Genomic DNA, 22,948 nt, shown 5'->3' on the forward strand with positions numbered 1-22,948 from the left:
ACAGTGCAAAGCATTGTGGGGCGGTTCTTTGGAAGCTCCCGCAGGGGCTCACAGCAGCCATGCTGTCTGCACACACTGAGGAGGAGTTTGGGGCCTTTTTAAATGTGTGTTCCCCTCTCCCCCCTCCCCCACAACATCAGGACACTATACTGTCTGGGATTGGTCACACTGCTTTATTAGCGACAATCTGATGAGTCGGCCACAAGATTTAGTAATTAGTGGACAAATCGTTTCCAGCTTGGGGTGCACGATGTAATACAGATGGGGAGCCGCTGGGTTACAAAATAGGGCGCCAGGGCGATATGCACAGTAAGAACGGCTCTGCAGTGTTCTTAACCTTCAAATGATTGGGGTGAAAGGTCAGCTCACCTTTATAACATCTTCATCTTCCGACTTGCACTCGATGGAGTCAGAGACGTCAATCACAGAACTATCCTCTTGCACCGCCACCACCTTCACAGGGACGGACACGGCCTTTCCCGTCAGTATGGCTGTATTGAGGAGCTCTGTGTCCTGCACGCCGGGGAAAGCAGAGTACACAAAGCATCAGCTCACGTTCACAGGACAACCCTAAGCGTTAACACAGGGGGTTCTCAACTCCAGTCCTCAAGATCCCACAACAGGTCAGGTTTTCAGGAGATCCCAGCTTCAGCAGAGATGGCTCAATCTTGGACTGAGCGAGCTGCGGTGAAGCAGGGATATGCTGAAAACCTGACCTGTTGGGAGGGGGCGTCTTGAGAACTGGAGTTGAGAACCCCCTGTGTTAACAGGCTGCAGCATAAATAAAAACCAGAGAATATCCATTCACTTTCACTGGCAGTAAAAACATCCCTACAAGCTGCAACTCCTGCTCCCTAACACCCTGTAACCACACTCATGCAACTCCTGCTCCCTAACACCCTGTAACCACACTCATGCAACTCCTGCTCCCTAACACCCTGTAACCACACTCATGCAACGCCTGCTCCCTAACACCCTGTAACCACACTCCTGCAACTCCTGCTCCCTAACACCCTGTAACCAGATTCATGCAACTCCTGCTCCCTAACACCCTGTAACCACACTCATGCAACGCCTGCTCCCTAACACCCTGTAACCACACTCCTGCAACTCCTGCTCCCTAACACCCTGTAACCACATTCATGCAACTCCTGCTCCCTAACACTCTGTAACCACACTCATGCAACGCCTGCTCCCTAACACCCTGTAACCACACTCCTGCAACTCCTGCTCCCTAACACCCTGTAACCACACTCATGCAACTCCTGCTCCCTAACACCCTGTAACCACACTCATGCAACTCCTGCTCCCTAACACCCTGTAACCACACTCATGCAACTACTAGTCTTGGTAAATACTTTATTGTTGGTGATTAAGTAAGTGGGAAAGGGGAAGTATTTTACAAAATAAATGTGCTCCTTTTTATTTGTAAACCCAGCTGTGGTCACTCTTTCCCCTGAGCGGGTGTATTATGACATAATTAAAAGTAACTTTATTCGATGAATCATTAAAATATATATGTAGTTTTGACAACGACGCTTGGCTAAATCCAATTAATATACTTAATATATATATAACCCAGTGTGGGGGGGGTGCCTCCTCCCCCCCCTCATCCTACTCCCCACACCCATCCCCTTCCCTTGCTACCCCTTCCCCTTCTTCTGTTTCTTCCAACTTTCTATCCCCCCTCTTTCTCGTACCAAAAGGGAAACATAGACCTGGCTCCTTGGATGCGCGCCCGCCCGGCTGAGGGGGTGCGTGGCAAGGGGGGTATGACCATCAGATCTGGGGAAGAAAACGCTTCATCTGAAATCACTCGCGCCATGCCTCCTCCACTCGGCATGTAGCCATGTGTCGTGGCGGTCTGCCTCCCTCTAACCTAGATCTGAGATATACTATCATGTGTGTTTTTCCCTATAAAATCTCAATAAAAAAGTGTGAAACAAAAAAAAATATATATATATATTACCATCCATGGGATATGAATCCACATTTAGGCAATAGCTTTGGATTTGAATAAGGTTTATATATATTTTGAGCCCATTTGGTAATCAGGATGATCATGGTGGGAGATCTATATATCTCTAGTCCCGATATATACTAAATGGACATTTATTTTTCATTATTGGTCACTGTACCAGATTTTTTTTAGTATTTATTAAAAAAAAACAACAACCCCATTGATTTACAAAATCCTAACATTCATCACTGAATTTGAAGGATTTAGCCAAGCGTCGTTGTCAAAAACTACATATATATATTTGATTGATTCATCGAATAAAGTTGTTTTTAATTATGTCATAATACACCCACTCAGGGGAAAGAGTGACCACAGCTGGGTTTACTTTTCTGTATATAGTATATAGAGCTTACCTTGACCCAGAGGAGCATCATCCCCCACCCTACTTCAAGCTGAGCGAGGGTACCCCTCTTTCTTTGTCTACACCCTCTTTCTTTGTGCCAACTTTTCCGCACAGTTACTATTTGGTAATTGATGATTGTTTTCACCTATTTAGGTTTTTTGTTTCTAATTTGTTAGGCAACAGAAATGGTGCTGGTCCAAAAAAATACAAACAAGTAAAACATGACAGAGCTGGCAAGGGTGTGTGCGCTGTTACCTTTCATCCAAGGAGAAGGATGTATGTATATCTTTATTTATACTGTATGGCACCATCCAGGTACATAGCGCTTTACAATACACGTGACATAACATTATAACACATAGTGGGCATAAGCGCTTCAGACAGAAAACAATCGGAAAATGAATCCCTGCCCCGAAGAGCTTGCAATCGATGTGGTAAGTGGGGAGAACTTACAGAGACAGGAGGAGTGTGTTCTGGTACGTGCGTCTGCAAGGGGCCAAGGTTCGTGCCTACTTTATGAGATGTATAGTGTAGGAGTGTAGGATCTGGGCAGAGATATTTAGTTACATTGTACTGCCCAATACAGATACCTCCAGGGGTAAATCTGCAAACCCAAGCAATAATTGATCTCCCAAGACTGATGCTTTACAAACCCACCCAAGCCACTGACCATCAGATTATACTTCTATGCTTCCTTGATGAATTCACAGAACTGGCACACTAATGACTCCATTAGCAGACCCTTCATCTAGACCTTTGTACGGCTGCAGTTTGATTAATTACTTTAAATGAGCTCCTCTCTCTCCTTCATCCAGCGTAGGTAACAGTTGAATATGGCCTCTTAATGATACCGTATACAAGTTCAGAATACATTCCTTGTTGCTGAAGGCATAGGAATTCAGGCCAATACCAGATAACATTTCTGCCATTTTTACTTGAATGGTATTTGCATCCTCTGTAGTAACATAAATCTCATAGCAGTTTAATACAATATAACATTTTAAGTTGCGTGTCTTGGGTGGTTCCATTAGAACTACAGCTCAACCCCCTTATAACGCTGCGCTTGGGGTCCAAAGAATCACATCGCGTTATAAGCGGACCGCGTTTGAAATAATGTACAATTGTATGCATTGTACAATAAAGTATTTAAGACACCAATAATCGTGTTGTAAAGTATTCATACATACGAAAATTGAGAGCCACGCGTGTATCGCGTTATAAGCGGATTCGCGTTGTAACGGATCGGGTTATAACGGGGTGGAGCAGTACTTATTCCCAGAGTTTGTGCAGCAGTAAAAGCTTTAGGCCTCGGTCCCGCTGCGCGCGGTGGCGCGGGCGGCCACACGCGAGTTCCCCACCAGCAGGGGAATCCTGCGGAGCCGGTCCCGGTCCCCCCTGGCTGCACAGCTTACTACACGCTGTGGCGCGTCAGCCGCTATGGGATACAAGAGAATGGTGATCCCTAGCGTTGACGCGTCACGTGGTGTGGCTGTGAGCCAATGGGGAGGGGAGGCTTCGGGAGGAGGAGAGGCTTCGGGGAGCGGGTAGGAGTGTGGAGTGAAAGCAGCCTGAGTGCCTGTCTGTGTGTGTGTCTGAGTGCGTGCGTGCCTGTCTGTGTGTGTGTATGTGTGTGCCTGAGTGCGAGTGCCTGCCTCTGTCTGTGTGTGTGTGTGCGTGCATGCCTGTCTGTGTGTGTGTATGTGTGTGCCTGAATGCGTGAGTGCCTGCCTCTGTCTGTGTGTGTGTGTGTGTGTGTGTGTGTGTGTGTCTGTGTGCGTGAGTGCCTTCCTCTGTCTGTGTATGTGTGTTGCTTTACTTACCTTCAATCAGCAGCCCGAGCCGTGGAGGGAGGGGAGAGTAGCGGGTCCCTCCGCTCAAGCCACACACCCCCCTCCCGCTCAAGCCTCCCACTCCCGCCCACCTCCCGCTCCGGCTCCCGCTCCCTACAGACCGCATATCGCGGTCTGTGTATGTCAGCGCCCCGCCTGTCTGCAGTGCGGGCGCACTGACTCTGGGAGCGGGGCCTTTGGTGTATGTCATGCTACACATACTGTAGCAGTCAATGTATTTATCTATAGAACTGTGTGGGTAGGATAACCACAAAAGTCTTGCACTGGTGTTTGCTATTATACAGCAGGTCAACACGTAAACCCCAAACTTACTCCTCAAGCTTATATTTCATTTTCCTTGGGTTAATGTTCGGCTTAATTACTCGCCACTTTCATGCTCTTCCGGCACAAATCACACATGATATATAGTGACAGCTGAAATGCCTTTGAGACAATCACCTGAAGGTGTTATGAGGATACGCATTGAACGAATATGTTCTTGCTGGTGGCCCACCCAAGTAGTATTGGTTAGTCGTTAAACAACTCTGTGATGAAAGAATACGATAAGACATGCTCCCCTATTGTATCCATGAGGGCTTCCCTGTAACATCTTTTGTCTTCCGTTTCCTGTTGTACTGCACTGCAGTATATGTTGGCACCTTATAAATGATGATTACACCGATACAACCCCAATGCTGAAAGGTAACAATACTCCAGGCTTTCACTGCACTCTTGTTTCATAGCTCTGTAGCACTACTACTGTACATTGTTTCATAGCTCTGTAGCACTACTGTATAACCATCCCTCTTCACTATGCCCTACGCCCTCTTCACTATGCCCTACAGATGTTATGTATCCCTTCTGTCGCTCTACACCTCCCCACATACAACTTAGATTGCAAGATCTTTGAGACTCCTTTCATCGTAAATTGACTCTTACACTTGTTGTTCTTTAGCATTTATAGTACTCCTCTATGTCTTGCATAAACTCTCTGTAATGCGCTGGGTACATGGTTGGAGCTAGATAGATGAAATCTACAGTACAATGCAGGCCCTGGGCTTTTACCCATTGCAGGGATAAATCAGCATGTTAACCCGGTACATGTTCCATCCGCTGTCTCACACACCTCCACCATCAATCTTTCATGGGATTAGGAGAGTCGCTGCTACAATAAGAGATGACCGCATGCTACAAGTGCTGGAACTGCTGGATAATTATAGGCATTGTTTGGGTTTCATCCAAGTGCTTGATTTTTGGTCTGTGATTAACAGTGTCAAAATATGTGAATCTAATGCCATTTATCCATGGTTTTAAGCACAAAGGCAAGCTTACGCTTTGTGGTTGCTTTTTTTTACCTGCCAGCTGTTTCCAATTACCAAAATAATTACTTTGGGTGACATCTAAAAAACATTTTTTTTTTTAAATATGTTCAAACTTCAATCTAGTAACCTCCGGCTGATTGGACCACTTTCTGCTGAAAAGTACCTGGGGTTTCTTAATTGGATACATGAATGAGAAGATACTGTAAGTAATGTTCTAGCCAGCTCCAGTACTAATACTCAGCTAAATGATGCATGTTGATCCCATGTTCATGCATCCACAGAATGATGCCACCTGTTGAATTCATGCCATGCTTGGTTTCAAAACACCACTCACAATGTGATCTGCAGTGACCAAAAGGTATTTAGACAAACATTTAGCTGCAAGTAAGGCATTTATACTCTGGAATTTTGGGTACACACATAATTGAGTCACCCTATGACATTAGTTTGATTTACTTCAGCATTGTTATCTTTATGTATTTGCAAACACCATCTATAGGGAAGGTAACATTTTGGCTTTAAGTGATGCTTTAGGAAGGACGAGTGCAGAAAATAAGAGTCCTAGTGGTAATAGTCATAGAGAAGAGTACATGCACACTGCAATATGGTGCTGAAGGGTGCTACTTATCTGCCGGTGCACTGGGTCCAGGGAGGTCCTGACATCCCAGGGAAATACAGTGAAGAGAAGGGAAGCAGGGATTGTTTTGCATGAAATTGTTTTGCATAAGCCCGTGTGCCTGCTTCCCTTCTCTTCCTAGTGGTAATAGCACAGTGTGTAAATCCCAGAACGGGAGGATTGTAACATTGGACATATCACAATGTCCCTACAGCACCCCAAATCATATTGTAAACGGTACGAGGTAGGGATGGATTCACAGTGCCGACCAACTCTACATAGTATAGTATAAATAGAAATAGTAGCAATGGCTTATTCTGCCATGCGAGTGTTCTAAATCAGCGGTGCACAAACTAGGGGGCGGGACCCCCAGGGAGGGGCGCGAGACTGCCTGCGGGGGGGACGCACGGTTTACAGAGGCCCCGCGCGCTTTCCGAAGGCACTTAAATTAAGTGCCGGGGAGCTGCAGGGCCTCTGTAAACCTTTACTTACCTTGGCTCCACACGCATCGCCATGGCAATGCGGCGTCAAATGCCGCCGCGAGGTCATGCGACGTCACGTTGCTATGGCAACGTGACATCATGACGCCGGAGCCGCGGTGGGGAGGGGCGCGGGGGTGAGGTGACCGCCGGCAGGGGGGCGCAGGGAAAAAAGTTTGCGCCCCCCTGTTCTAAATAACGAGGAAAAACAAGAACGGCATTTTATTCTTTCTAAAACGATATACATTTTTGGAGCCTCCGTGAATAGAGTTAGCCGAGCCCGTGAATATGTTAGACAGGGTAAATTCTATCCCTTCATTCACAATTCTAGAAGCTACGCTCTCTGCGGCAACACAAAGTAATAAAGGGAGAATTATTGTCACATTTCCTTCACATATTGAGGCTACTGATGCAAGACGTTTAAAATCATGTTACATTTGTAGACCTGCAGTGCTTCTACTAAACTGAGACAGGATTAGATTATAATGCACAATGACCATGGAAGGTCATTCAGAACATCGGAAGTAAGTGAAGAGCTGGCAGAGAAGCCCACATTAGCTGAGATAGTGCAGCTACAGCATCCGCAGGGGCCACCCAATAAGGATTCTGTCCAACTGTTTCTAGATGAGTAAATGGGACAACCATAGAAGTCGGCAAAAGAACACGAAGTTATATTAAAGCCGTCATTTCAGTTCCGGAGACCCCCTGGTTCCAGAGATCCATACTGGTAAAGGTGGCATCGGTACTTCCTGGTCTCTTGGGAGCCAAGAAACAGAAAGGGAGATCTGCTGCTTAAAGGTGTTATTAATGGAGCTGCCAAATGAGACTTCAAGTAACTATATGTAACAGCTCCCCTTTTGCACTGTAAAAGTCCCCTAGTTTCTTGCAATGCTCAATTATGCTTATTACCATTTACAGTACAGTATACAACTGTTCTTACTTGGAGGTTTAGCATCCAGCATTTTTTATGAGTTATGTGTATACATACACACTTACACATACAGTACATATATAATAGTAATGTTTTGTTTCTTCTACTCAAACTTCAAGGGATTTATTTTAATCATTCTTCAAGTCGTTGGACTGGATAAGATGCTGCAGTCGGATGAATTGACTACTTAGAACATATATATGTGTACAGACACACAAACACGTACATACAAATACACTTACATAAATATAGACACACAAACTGTATATATATGACTTATATCCCATATTTATGGGAAAACCCTCTGCGTCTATTACAGCATGGGATACTGTATGACTAAAGAAAGTAGCGATTTTTGGGGGAGAACCCCTTTTCAGGATGGGATACACAGGAATTTTCACATTTTCATTTTTGAGGTACAGTAGCTGAGAAAAACACCTGTAATGCATTCCTACATCCTGCAACTGGTTTTTGCTACAAGTTACATACTGCTTTTAATGTGTGTGACCAAAAATTCTGAAAAGTAATAACTTTATTTCATATACAGTACTGTAGTTAATTTCTCCCAATGGGACTCAAAGCATGTTACATTTACAGTGTAGCTGGCGGTACGCAGCACATTGCACATCTGTGTACATCTGCGTTGCCCCAAAGGCGGACAGCCTGATGGGGCTCCCCAAGAGCTGCTTCCCTCTGCACACGACCAGCGTGCTAAGGGTTAACATGTGCTTGTACTTTGTGGAACACCAACCCCACCCACTGGAATGTTAATGAGCCAAGAAGACAAAGAACTTTGTATTCACAGCTGCACTGAATCTCAAACACCCCAGTGTACATCTGCGTTGCCCCAAAGGCGGACAGCCTTTGGCACAGCCATAGGGCAGCTAATGGGTGTGAGCCGTTCGCAGATGTTTGGTGATGTTAAAGCTGCTCTATTTCAATCTGAAACTCACAAGCCAATTTTCCAACTATCTGTCCATGAAATGTCTGTGAATTGAATGTATTACTCTGTTCTTTTAATGTAACCATGTATTGTTATAACTGTGCCCAGGACATACTTGAAAACAAGAGGTAACTCTCAATGTATTACTTCCTGCTAAAACATTTTTATAAATAAACAAACAGCATAAATAACATAGGAATGTTACAGGCACAGGTCCCTGCCCAGATGAGTTTACAATCTATGGTTCTGGTGCCTGGGGCACAGGGAGATAAAGTGACTTGCCCAAGGTTACAAGGAGGTGACAGCAGGTATTGAACCAGCTTCAAAACTCAGTGTCACTGTTTACAGTCAGTGCCATTACTCCTTATTAATCAATTTCAAAGCAGAATTGAAAAAAGGGGGAAACACTTTCTGTACTTGAATCTGGCAGTCCTGTAGCCAATGTTTTTTTTTTTAATTACAACAGTAACCTAGTTAATATTATTTCTTTGTTGTCTAAAGGAATATATTTCTTATCCAGCCTAGCGTAAATTAAAATTTAATAGAACATCAGGTCGAAGTAGCATTAGGAAGCAAATGACAGCTGTTTAATTAAAAGCTAAAGCTGATTAGATGGTACTGCCGAGAGAAATACTCTAGAGGATGAGTTTAAACCATTGAAACTCAAGGCAGTGATAATAGCTTTATTTAAATATGAATAAGCTCTTTGCAGAGCTGCTGTAAATGTTTGCCACCTCACTGGCTTGGACAAACTCAAAAATGCAAACGAGGGACTTGGCAGGAGAGCAGATAAGGATTTGAATACCTGCTGTCCACTTACACTTCGTCTGCAGTTTCTAAATAAGAGTCATTATCTGGATAAAATGCATCGCTTGTTAATGGACCTCGCTTTGTAAGGGAAGGTCAATTGAACAGAGAAAGTTGTTTAATTCCACGCTGAGGTAGAAAACAAAGACCAGATAAATTGGACCATTCGTTTTCCTTTCAATAAAACAGCCCATCTGCATAATGAACTGGTCAAACGGCATTATTAATAAGGCATTCTCATTTACATTAACGACAATATACATAATGTATGTATGTCTTTATGTACTGTATATAGCGCCATTAATGTACATAGCGCATCACAGCAGTATTACACGTGACAATCATATCAATAACAAATAACACAAAGGGAAGAAGTGCTTCAGGCATAAAAGTAACATTTAGGAAGAGGAGTCTCTGCTCCGAAGAGCTTACAATCTAATTGGTAGGTAGGAAGAACGTACAGAGACAGTAGGAGGGCGTTCTGGTAAGTGCATCTGCAGGGGGCCAAGGTTAATGTATGAGGTGTTAATTATCAGCAATGGATTATGATCAATTATCAACTCTTTACCCTATTGTACCGTGCTGCGGAATATGTTGGTGCTTCACAAAAACGATAATAACGATAATAATGATAATAATAATAATAATAATAATAGTAATAATAATATAATGGCGTTAGAAAAAAAAAAACAATCAGAAAAAAAACAGAAAAGGAATCCGCAATCAACTCCATTATATAACAATGATCTCAAGCCAGAAACATCCCTGATGCTAGTAACCAGGACTGGCGTGCTAGTGGGAATGACAATATAGAATACACATAGAGACTTATTCACACTTAATCATATGTTGCACATTTTTTCATCCCTTTTAATGGCCATTTTAAGCTTTGTAAATGTTGACCCAGAAGAGCCTAACTTTGCAATGCAACGCTGATCCCCTCCGGAAGCAAAGGGGTTACAAGTGTCCTGGGATAGATATCAAAATACTTCTTTTGTTAAAGATTAATGGCTCATATTAGAGAAAAGAATGCAGTACCCATTCCGCGCTCTGGGAAAACCGATAGGAAATCAATTCTCTTTCTAAAGCCAAAATTCACTGGGTGATTTCACAGTGAAACATAAGGTGATGATGAAAACAGGGACACTGGTGCAGAAATATATTGGGGGCTACCCTGCACTATTAGTGAGTGTAGAAAGGAACATTCTTACCTAAGCTTCAATCGTTTGGGGCTCCTGTTATAAATCCAGTCAAAATCCTGATTGTGTGACTAACATAATGGCCGCTTCAGTCCGTGGAACTCAGCAGCCACAATGTATCCTTAGGTAACATTATCAATTGTTACAGTTTGCACTCAAACTGCTGGGAACATTGGCAACAAATGATCACAAACAGGAAAGTGTTGCAAAGATCTTGCACTGCTGGGGGCGCGCTATACGAATCAAAGGATGCAATAAAACGCATTAAAAATGCCATTAAGAGTTGCATAATAAAACATTTTTAAATACAGCAATTATTATCTATTATAGGCTAAAGATCTTAAATTTCGGTCATTATTGAAACCCCTGCTCTCTGAGTGGTTAGAATTCTGGGCATTATTCATTCAGTAATGCCCGTAATTTTTGGCAACTTGCCAATTCACCTTTCAGAGAAGCAGAGGGCGCGCACTGAGAATTTGAAATAAAAAAAACTGCCAAATTTAAAACTGCTAACAGTAAATACCTCTCCTGGTCCAAGCTCCAGCAGTATATGCAGGCTCTCTCTCACAGCTGCTAGTGCTGTCAGAAGCTGGCGGTCCCAAATAGTAACTTTGTTACCTACAACAAAGTCATATTTCTTCCACAACTTGTATAGCTTCTGCTAAGGTAATTTTTATTTAGTTTGTACTGTAGTTAAAATCACTCTCCCCCCACTTCTCTTCCCTATCTCCCCTTCACCCACTTCTCCCCTCTTCTTCCTCTCCACTCCCCCCCATACCCCCACTTCTCCCCCCTTTCCCCCCTCACCTCCTCCCCCCTACCCTCACCTTCTTTCCCCCCTCACCTCTCTCCCCCCTCACCTCTCTCTTCTCCCCTCCTCCACCTCTCTCTCCTCCCCCCTCACCCATCTCTTCTCCCCCCTTCACCCCTCTCTTCTCCCCCCCTTCACCCCTCTCTCCTCCCCCCCTTCACCCCTCTCTCCTCCCCCCTTCACCTCTCTCTTCCCTCCCCCCAGCCTCCCCCCCCCTCGCCTCTCTCCTCATTTTCGGGATTTAGTATCAACATACACCTTATAGGTGAAGCACTGAGGATTTTTACTCTGTGCATCTGTGAGTTTGTTCCGTCGCTTGATAGGAACTCTTAGCAAATGATATATATCTCGGTTTACTAGTAGACTGTGCGATATATGACAATTTCTGTGCTCCTTTGCAATTGATTGAAGATAGTGACCTTATTTGACCCACTTTATGACCAGGGAGTGCTGGAAACACATGGTTTCCCCTCACTTTACATCAATGTTTTGCCATCTGTGTATATTATTAATAAACCATTATCAATGGGAGCTCTTTAGTTCCTAATATTTTGTGATTGACAGGCTTGATTTTGGCCTGACTCGCCATAATGCCCACAATATAGTGGATTTTGGAAATCAGCCTGTGTTTACTACTGTAACTGACTGTGTTGTGCTCTCAACGATGTGCTCTATTGAGTCCACAGTGGCAGGAAGAAGCAGAGTTACCACTATATCAGATCCTTTGTAAAATTTCAACAGATGACAGAGAAGCCCAATGCTACATCCAACAGGACAAAAATACACAGTAAAATACTTATATATTCACTTGAAAAAGGGTCATTTAGTTTAACCCTGTGGCCAAAGCATTGTAAGCTGCAGGCAGGCCCTGTTCGCAAGTCCTAACACTACCAGATAAAATACTAATATACCTCTATTAGGATTAAAATTCTCATTTACCTCTATTAGGAGGGAGAAAGACCACATTGGATCTATATCCAGTAGAATGAAAGGACCTACTAACTTGTAAAATTTCACCTGAAGTAATGGAATACTATTATATTAGAATATTATTATATTATATATAGTGCTAATTCAATTTCAGTTAATATTTTAGAAGGTTACATGGAGTGTTAAGAGCCAAGTAGTTAAAGAAATGACCTAAATTTAGAGTACATCAGCATTGTAGCTGACCTTTAACATATCATGTGTCACCATCTTGTCAATCTAAATATTCTTATGAAGGAAAAACGATGACAAATTGGGCCTCCGAAATGGTGCTGTCTAACACTCAGGCTGTAAAAGGTCAGACGGGAGCAGATTAATCCACCAACAGAATAATTCGATTTGTCTAAGAGGGAAACAAACAGAAACATTTAGAGAGAGAGAGACTGCAGAAGCAGCAATGTACATATAATACTGTTTGAAAAGCTTCCAAAATGTACAGGGCTCTCGGTTTTAAAAGGCACAAAGACCAAGGACGACTGAAGTGGTGACAGATGCAAAGTTTCACATGTCCTGTTATACTGAGCAAGTCCATCTCCTCCTCCCCCCCCACCACCCCACCACCCCACCACCCCACAACCCCATCTCCTCCTGTGCCTCGTTCCACCACCCCATTGTTTCTAGTGCCGCACACCCCATCTCCTCCTGTGCCTCCAGCTCACCACCCTATCTCTTCCTGTGCCTCCCCACCCACAAGCCCATCTCCTCCTGTGCCCCCCCCACCACCCCATCTCCTCCTGTGCCACCTCCCATCTCCTCCTATGCCACCTCCCGCAATCTCCTCCTGTGCCACCACCCCATCGCCTCCTTTTCTGCCCCCATCTCCTCCTGTACCACCCCCCCATCTCCTCCTATACTGCGACCCCCTGTGCCTTCCCAATCTCCTCCTGTGCCACCCCCCATCTCCTCCTGTTCTGCCCCCCATCTCCTCCTGTGCTGCCCCTCCATCTCCTCCTGTGCTGCCCCCCATCTCCTCCTGTGCCACCCCCCCAATCTCCTCCTGTGCCGCCCCCAATCGCCTCCTGTGCCACCCACCCATCTCCTCCTGTGCCGCTCCCCCCCCCCCCCAATCTCCTCCTGTGCTGCCCCTCCTAACTGCTCCTGTAATGGAGTCTTCTCTATTGGGTACAAGGAGTGTGGGCATTACACATTAGATATGCTGCTGTAACCCTTCAATACAAGATACACCAGCAACAGTTTGCAATACAGTATATTACTGGATGACCTGGCAACTCAGGGGAAAGGCGATTGCCTAGTGATACAGTATTACAACATAAGACTCTGCAGTTTGTTTATTGGGAGCCAATACAATTAATTATTGTCTGAAATGACTGGATAGCTGCTGCCTTGGTGTCGAAGTTTTGCAACGGTAGCACTGCATGGGGAAATACATTAGCCAGGTATGGACCGCAGATGAGAAATGTCTATATGTTTGCTGTTTTTGTGATCCATTGCTTGTACTCAAGCCAAGGCTCACACAGTAAGAATTATTGAGCATTCAACAATGCCCAACTCCGTGTGTTTACAAAAAGCAAGAAAGAGCCGTGCAAATAACAATTATTCTTGCTGCATGGCTATTTGTGAGCATACAGCATTTAAAGAATGCGCACCAATTGTTAAGTGCATTTTTGGCATCTCACAAACATTCCTGCACTTTGAAAGCATCCAAGGAGATAATTTAAAAAAGAAATATGTCCAGGGGGACGGCGACGGAATACACTATTTCACAGCACTCCAGACATTCGCTTCCATCGTACGCCATCACACAAGAGTGCAATGGGGCAGAGCTATCTGTTGTGATTGTCTTAAAAGTTCTGTGTATCACTTCCAAAAAAGACAAGCAATACATACAAAATAATCAAGTAAAAAAAAAAAGAAAAAGGTCGGCTTCTTTCTCCTGTGAGTCATCATTAGGCCAGAACAGAAAACCTCACAGAGTGCACAGAAGGATCCTCTTGCTGTGGTTGATCTGTTCAATGGGGCGGCTGTGGGTAGCTCAAATAATTTATCTCTCCTGAAATCTTCAATAGCTTTCCTTTCATTGGGTCGGGTGCTTGTTCTTTTTGCTAACAAAGAAAGCCTATAAAATCAGCAACAGATGTGCTGCTTTTCCACTCTCGTAGCTTGAATTTTAAGACGCATGCCGTGGCTCCAGGCACCACGAGAGCCGGTGCATAGCTCATATATTTACAGTGACATTCCTTTATCAGACACTTTCTGCTGTACACTTGCAATCTCGTTCCATGCAGCTTTAATTGAAAACAACTGAGACAGCTCACTCTGATAGTGCACTATAATACGCTGGATAAACAGCACCTTGATGTGAAGGACAAACTCACTGTTTGCTAAATGAAGCTGGTATTTAATTTACTGTTTAACACTAATGCAGAGCACCCCAAACTGAAAAAATGAACATTAATGTGTTATTATTTGTCTTGATATGAATGTATCTGACTTTAAAGGTGCATTCCCACACAGGCGGACAGTTGAATTTCTTGGGAGCCTCTGAATGGGGAGGTGTTTGTCAATCAAGTGTTTTCTTTCCCCTTATCCCCCCTGTCCTTATCAGAGAACCAATAAAGATAAGGGGAGGGGGACACTTACCGATCACACAGTGACATCACACAAAGGGAGCAGCCAGAGGAGATCAAACCCCTCCCAAATCTCACTTTAACAAATAAATGACAGCAAATGAAAAATCACTTGTGAGCACATTCACGTGCCTCAGGCCGGTCTGCAACCCTGCCCTTCCCCATTATCTCTTAGACAAATAATTAAAAAAATACTTATAGCTGTCAGATTTGGGGGGGAAGGGAAAATGTATCACTTACCCAGTTAAAATCCCTTACACATGGAATTAGCTTCCTTTGGTCCTATGAGGGATTGCCCAAATAAGATAAATACACGAAGAGGGGGAAAAATGAATACATTAAGAGTTAAGTAGGTCACTCGTATATCATTAAGGTATCTTCATGTTTGATCTTCAGTAGGATTCTTCCTACTAATAGCTCATTATTATAGAGTGTGCATCTTGCAAACAGCTACAGAAGTGGGATGTACTGTGCAGTACATGGCCCTGAGCTGCAAGGGGCTGCAATTAGCTGTCTTGCTGCCTTTTCAAGAGAGGTCATTTTCAATGTATAATGAAGGTACTTACCCCAGACTGGGTGATCTCACAAAAAAAAGTAACCCCTTCAGGGAACACAAAGGCGGTTACAATACTATACATAAAATAACATGTATTTTAATACTGCCATTACTAAACAGGTGACTCTCCGTGTGCCAGTGGCTGTCAATAAGAAATTACTATTGGTCAGTTCAGATATAGGACATGTTTAGTAGGTTGCCAAATTGCCCCAATGGCATGATGGCACCTGACATCATCAGCACCTAAGAGCCACAAGCAAGAATGTGTGTGTGTGTGTGTGTGTGTGTGTGTGTGTGTGTGTGTGTGTGTGTGTATATATATATATATATTGTTTTTCTATGCTCTTTTGATGGAATGCATATCTTTTAATGCATTGGATATCATTCTAAATTAGGAATCAGCTAATTTGTATATCATTACCCAGAATCCCTAGCAGTAGTGGAAGCACTGTTTGCTAAGAGATAATAGGGAAAGGCAGGGATGCAGAGTTGTCTGAGACATGTGAATGTGCTCACAAGTGGTATTTTTATTTACTGTATTAAGAGTTTTATTAAGGGCCGCTAGTAACGCAGTTTTCTAAAGTCACGTGTCCAGCATAGAATTCCACTTATGTTACATTTAAACGTCAAAGATACTCATCCTATATTTGTATTTAGAGTAAATTGATCCAGAGGAAGGAACACAAAAAAAACCACAGTGACACATTATCCAATTATATCTCATTAGGGGGGAAAAAAAATATTCTTCCTGACTCCAGTAATGGCAATCAGATTTCTCCCTGGATCAGTGATTCTCAGCAGGGGTTTGCCCCCAAAAATATGTTATGGCTGCCCGCTGACAACGTGATGGTGTCACGGGAAGACAAAATTCTTGTCTTCCCTGCCAGTGGACGCGCCATCGTGATATGTGAGTGCGCGCACACGCATCTACCGGGGCCTGCCCGATAGAAGGCTGTACCTGGTGTATGCCGCGCACGGCCATCAAGCGCCACGCCATGGCCACTGGGGACCCAGCCTTAGGGGCATTTTGGGGCCTTATAAAGCCTGTGTTCTCCCCACAAGCTCAGGACCCTACACTGCCTGGGATGGTCACAGAGTCGTGTTTGCAATAGTCTGATGAGTAGGTAATAAGATTTATTAATTAGCAGTCCATGGAACAAATATTTTCTAGCAAGAGATGCACAATGTAAGAAAAGGTTGGTCTCGATGAACATCCTTCCCATGTTGTAGGCTACGTTATGAATACAAACACTCTATGCTACTTGTTTCTGTGCTGTCCATAGTGCTGATCAACATCTCTTACACTTGTACGCACAAACAGTAATAGAAAAGGTCAGATGCAGACAAGCAGCCCTCATCATTATATAGAACTGATTTCCCCAGTTATTCAAGCGGCTTCATTTGAGCACCCTAAACTCTTGGGAGTTCCCACAATGACATATGTCACTAGTTTTCCAACCTGTAGTGACAACGGATTGGACTATGCCGTGTGTGTGATCCATCACATGTGACATGCCTTGTCACTGGTAATTTTGCACCTCCAACACGTGGCCACTCCCCGGAGAATAAGAGCTGGAATGGAAAATACATGACAAATAAAAAATAACAGCCTCCAAACCATGAGGTTTGGTATAGTGGCAGCTTTCTTGGCAAGAAGAGCAGCTAATATGGAGCCGTATTTTCAGTATTGCGGACTGGCCACTATAAAGCATTACTATCCTATTACTAAGTGCTTGATTAATTCAGAAAATGACTTTAATGCTTGTGTTTTGCAATGCTGCATTATTTGACACAATTGAATGTACTCCTTTATTGTTTTATATTAAATCACTATCAAGCTACATTTTCAGAGTTTAGTGCACTGATGAATAATAAACAGATACATATATGGTGAAACATTGTATAGATTATTTATCGGAGCCGAGTTCAGACTATTAATGAGCGGCAGAGAAACGAGCTTAAAGAGGCCATCCAAATTTTGGTTTTAATATATGCAGCATGTGATTACCTTTATTGAAATATTATGAAGGTAACATTATCTATTGTTACAGTTTACAGCTCAAACTGCTGGGAATATTGCCAACAAATGATCCCAAATAGGAAAGTGTTACAGTGACCTTGCACTGCTGGGGAAGTGGGCTAAAGCTGATATAGAAATCAAAGGCTGCTTTAAAACTTATGCAATCCATGGGTGTGTATAGGTAGGGCTTAGACCTAATAGGAGATGGGAGTGGCCACGTGGGAAGCATAAGTCCTAGTCAAGATGGAGAGAGTTGCTACGTATGATATAGAAAAAGGAAGAGTGGACAAAAAAACAACTCAGAAAAAAATGGCATGAAGAGTTGAATAATATTTTTTTTAAATTTCGGTAAGTATTATCTAATGCAACAGAACTGATTTATTTAAAAAAAAAACATATAAGATTTCACGTTTTGCTGCTTCTAGTGGGGATAAGTAAAGACTGAATTACTGTACTGTACTTATACAAAGCCTCACCATCATATGTGCCATTTAAGTTTGTTTAGTGAAATCTTAGCACTTTTAGCATTCTTTTCCCGTAGTGTTCAGAAATGAGTTGCATTAATTACAGTAAATGTGCCAAACTGCAGCTAAAACAAATATAGCACATTTTGAAAGTATCTATTTATAAATTACATGTAGACCTAGAGTAACTTACAATATGTTCAATATTTCAAGGAATTGATCCCCACTCCTACATAAAAGATCACTCCAGTTAGCATTTTTTTTTCTTTTAATATATATAGCATTTGATTCCCTTTCAGGAAAAGTAATTACCTAAGCTTCCGATCGATTTGTTCTCCTGTGATCGATTGGCGAATACCAATATAAGTAACCTTATATTACTACGGGTAACAAATTGGGACTGCGGTGAAAGCTGGAACAATAGCCAGTCTCCTGCTGGGAACACAGCAAGAGATCTCTTTGTGATCATTTGGTGCCAAAGGTCTTGCACAGCTGGGGAGAGGGCTGGGCTCAAAAAGGTGTGTCAGAGCCCGCTAAAGAAAACAAAGATGCTCAGTATATTCAAACTCATTAGAAATTGAATTAACGGTAGGATTATGTCAGTTTTGCTGCTTTTATGCCATTACTATATATATGTATATGTCCTTTTTCTTCAGTATCATATTGTCCATGGGTAACCAACAGCTGTAAGGAGGAATAATAAGATATTTACCCAAGGTCAGTAGGGTTGATGAATATTAAGTGGTTTAACTAGGTTACGACTGCCCTCCATTATATAACCTATGAACACAATAAGGCATTTTTTAGGTTTATTTGTTATGTGATCATATGTAAACGAGATGTTTATTCTCAGAAAAACAATGTACAAACAAAAGAATGATCTGCACATTAACAATTGAACAATGCCTCGACTTCGAGGTGGGTAATGTTGTAGCATTCTAATCAACTCTATTTTGTCTTCAGGTCATATCCCACAGACCTGGAAAACTGCCAGTTGTCCCAATCTTCAAAAGTGGGGACAAAAACACTGTTTCAAACTACAGGCCAAGCTCTCTACAGGCCAAGCTCCATGTTCCAAAGTCATGGAACAATGCGTCAACTCCCAATTAAATGATTACTATACCAGACAAATTTCCTTAGCCAACTCCAATCTGGCTCTCGCCTCAAACACTCCACGGTAACTACCCTCTTAAAAGTTTGCAATGAGATCCAGTGTGGAATGGAACTGGGACAACTTACTGGTGCAATATTCCTAGATTTTGCAAAGGCTTATGATCCTGTTGACCATGTTATCTGGTTTCTCTCCTACCTATCGGGTAGATACCGATATGTGTCTCTCTCAGGCTCTAACCCCTTGGATGTCACTTGTGGGGTCCCGGAAGGCACTGTTCTGGGGCCCATACCCTTTTAAGGAAGCTTCAATGCAAATGTACATGTATGCGGATGACAAATTACGGCATTTAGAAAATGTCTAAAGCTACTAACGACAGAGCTAAAGATCAGAATCAACTCTAACACCATTCCAGCCCATTACTAGTCTACTGTACATTTCTGGGCATATGGCTTAACGCAACATTTGGGTTGCATATTGATACTCTGACATTCAAAACCTATGCCAAACTGGTTGTACTTTAAGGGAACACATCTTCATAAGCCCACTGATTAGAAACCGCATCGCACAACAGATGCTAAACTCACTTTTGCAAACTGGACCCTCTACAACTCACTATGCCGCTTTGTCCTCCAATATAACTACAACACACATCACTGTGAAATGCTCAAATAACTAGATTGGCCATCACCTTAGTCTAGAGGCAAAGTACATTTTTCCTGTCTTGCCTTCAAATGCTTTCTGAGCAAGCTCCCCACCTATTTGAACAAGCTCCCCACCCCTACCACATGCAGCACTTATCATCTGAGATCAGACTCCAAAAGACTGTTCACAGTCCCAAGGTTCAACAAAGTATCCGGCCACTCCTCCTGCTGCTACTGTGCACCCCACAACTGGAACAATCTCCCGGAGACTCTCACAGCGGCCACCATACTAAGTTCTTTCAAGACTTCAGCTGTCTCACATTTTAATCTTGTCTGTAACTGTTACATACTCCTATAATATACTGTATATTATCTTTAACTGTTCATGCAATGTCTTGTATATAATGTATACCCTGTTCACTTATGTAACTATGTATTTGTCATCAAAACTCTATGCCCAGGAGATACGTGAAAACGAGAGGTAACTCTCAATGTATCACTTCCTGGTAAAACATTTTATAAATATATAAATAAGACTGTTCATGGTCCCAAAGAATCCGTCCGCTCCTCTTTCTCTTACCGTGCACCTCACAACAGGAACAGTCTACCGGAGACTCTCACAGCCGCCACCAGCCTACGTTCTTTCAGACTTCAGCTGTCTCCCATTTTAATCGTGTCTGTAACTGTTACATACGCCTATAACATATATCGTCTCTAACTGTTCATGAAATGTCTGTAAATATAACTATAAATCTCTTCATTTAATGTAACCATGTATTATTTGTCATCATAACTCTGTGCCCAGGACATACTTGAAAACGAGAGGTAACCCTCAATGTATTACTTCCTGGTAAAACATTTGATAAATAAATAAACTGCAACAGAGACTAGTGCCAAGGTCGTGCTAACTCAGGAATGTTTTATGCATCAAGCTAACTGGGTCAGAGCAGGATTCGTATGTAGCGTTTCGGGAATCTTGTTGAGGGCATGTGTCAGAAGGAGGCTGTGCATGAAGGCTCTGGGATTTCAGCCTTTGGGGGAATACTCTGGAAGTGGGGCACCAAGTGGGGCATTTCTTCAAGTGAGACACAAGACCCCATGTAAACTTCACCTCAGCCAGCAGGACTGTCTTAGAAAACATGTTCTTTTAAGAGTATCATTTCATGTCGGTTACTGATGTGCTACTTCGATTCATGATACATTCTATCTAGTTTCATTTGAGTACAAAGCACGTAGAGGGGGTTCTGCATTGAGAGGAAGGAATAATCTGTGCTGGTTTGCAATAATAATGTGTCTCCAGAAAAACAAAACTATATCTTAGTAGACCGATGTGACTGTTCAATCTGCCGTTTAAAAAAAAAAAAATACATTTCATTCAATACGTGCATCAATACAATCTGCACACTGACAAGTGATTAGCTAAACTGCCGATCGATCTGTTCTCCTGTAATTGATCGCTGAAGATTCGGCTCTGGGGTTCTTTACATCACTGTTAGGGCTGCAGCAGATTACCCAAGATGCAAAGTTCTGTGGGGAAGATGATGTGACCAGGCAGGCACTAGATACAATTGTGCACTGCTAGAGAGAGGGCAAAAGGGCTGTGCCACAGCCTGTCTATGAAGAGGAAAGGGATGTGACTTTGGAAATGGTTGCTATAGAAACAAACATGCTTGTTACATTAGAATACATTAACAATGTCTTTAAAAATGTGTTTTTGTTTGTTCACAAAAATGCTACAAGTATTTTCTCATAGTACAGAACCGATTTTTTTTTTAAAAACACACGTAGGATATTGCTTGAACTGCAGCTTGACGTTATAAAGCGTATCATCCAAACTAGAAATATATTTTTGCAACAAAGTAAAATAGTTCAATGGTGCAAAACCTTCTCTGTTACGTTAATGTTTGGTTCAGAAGTCAAGGTATTTTAACAGAGTCAAAAACAGAGCCCCACAGTCCAGACTGAATAGCAAAAACAAATTGCACTAAATAAACAAGCTTGTTGATTTATTATGTGCTTATAACTAGAAGTAAAAAAAGAATGATTCAGTGATCTATTCTGCACCTATTATTCTATTGTGTACAGAACTAAGCTCACTGTAAGTGCTATTATGTTAATAAATGATTGTGTATTCTATTTCTTCTTTTATTCAGCCAAACACACTTGAAGATGAAATGAGCCCTATATTTTGTCTTCCCACTTTAAAATATGGGCACTTGTGTAAAGGAGACAGAAATACATGCTGGGCAGGCAAAGCCTCACTTTCTTAATCAAGTGCACAACACCCGCTCACTCATTAGGTGAGAAAGATCTGAAAACGACTCCCTACTTTGAGCATTTAGTCATCAACTCGTTATGATGATTACACTACAGAGGTGGAAGTCGCCGCCTGCGCAGGGAGATCAGAGAAGGATTGTTGGAAGTTGCAAAACAAATCTTACAATCATTGAAAAGGTTCACAACAAGCGGTGAAGCACTAGTGTTCTGGTATGCCGACTTCTTTTATCCAAGCACATGAAACACAACTCAACGTACAAATAAAGTAAGACATTAATCTGATGTGCCTGTGAAGAATGTTTACAGGCGGTGTTATTCACAAATCTAGCAATAATATTACGTTTGAACTCTCTTTCTAGTGCTGGAACTATCAATGTTTCAACACAGTCATTGCATGTAGGAGTGTGGCATGTAGGAGTGTGACATGTAGCATGGCATGTAGGAGTGTGGCATGTTGTAGTGTGGCATGTAGGTGTGTGGCATGTAGGAGTGTGGCATGTAGGAGTGTGGCATGTAAAAGTGTGGCATGTAGGATTGTGGCATGTAGGAGTGTGGCATGTAGCATGGCATGTATGAGTGTGGCATGTAGGAGTGTGGCATGTAGCACAACATGTAGGAGTGTGGCATGTAGAACGACATGTCGAAGTGTGGCATGTAGCACGGCATGTAACACAACATGTAGGAGTGTGGCATGTAGCAGTACGGCATGTAGCACAACATGTAGGAGTGTGGCATGTACGATTGTGGCATGTACAGTAGCAGTACGGCATTTAGCACAGCATGTAGGCATATGACTTGCAGCACGGTATGTAGCATGACATGTAGGCGTATGGCATGCAGCACGGTATGTAGCACAGCATGTAGGAGTATGGCATGCAGCATGTAGGAGTATGGCATGCAGCATGTAGGAGTGTGGCATGGAGCACGCACAGTATGTAGCATGGCATGTAGGAGTGTGGCATGCAGCATGTAGGAGTGTGGCATGGAGCACGCACAGTATG

General features: G+C 42.8%; 1 protein-coding gene across 1 annotated transcript in view; it reads right to left on the reverse strand.

The window, feature by feature from the left end:
* LOC142464949 (transmembrane protein 132B-like) overlaps positions 1–22,948 on the reverse strand; it is a 286,810-nt gene that overhangs the window by 37,830 nt on the left and 226,032 nt on the right. The window contains exon 5 of the mRNA XM_075568707.1: positions 370–513. Within this exon, the coding sequence (XP_075424822.1) occupies positions 370–513 (144 nt within the window). The remainder of the gene's footprint in view (positions 1–369; positions 514–22,948) is intronic.

Source organism: Ascaphus truei, chromosome 13, assembly GCF_040206685.1.
Source record: "Ascaphus truei isolate aAscTru1 chromosome 13, aAscTru1.hap1, whole genome shotgun sequence".
NCBI classification, from domain to species: Eukaryota; Metazoa; Chordata; class Amphibia; order Anura; family Ascaphidae; genus Ascaphus; species Ascaphus truei.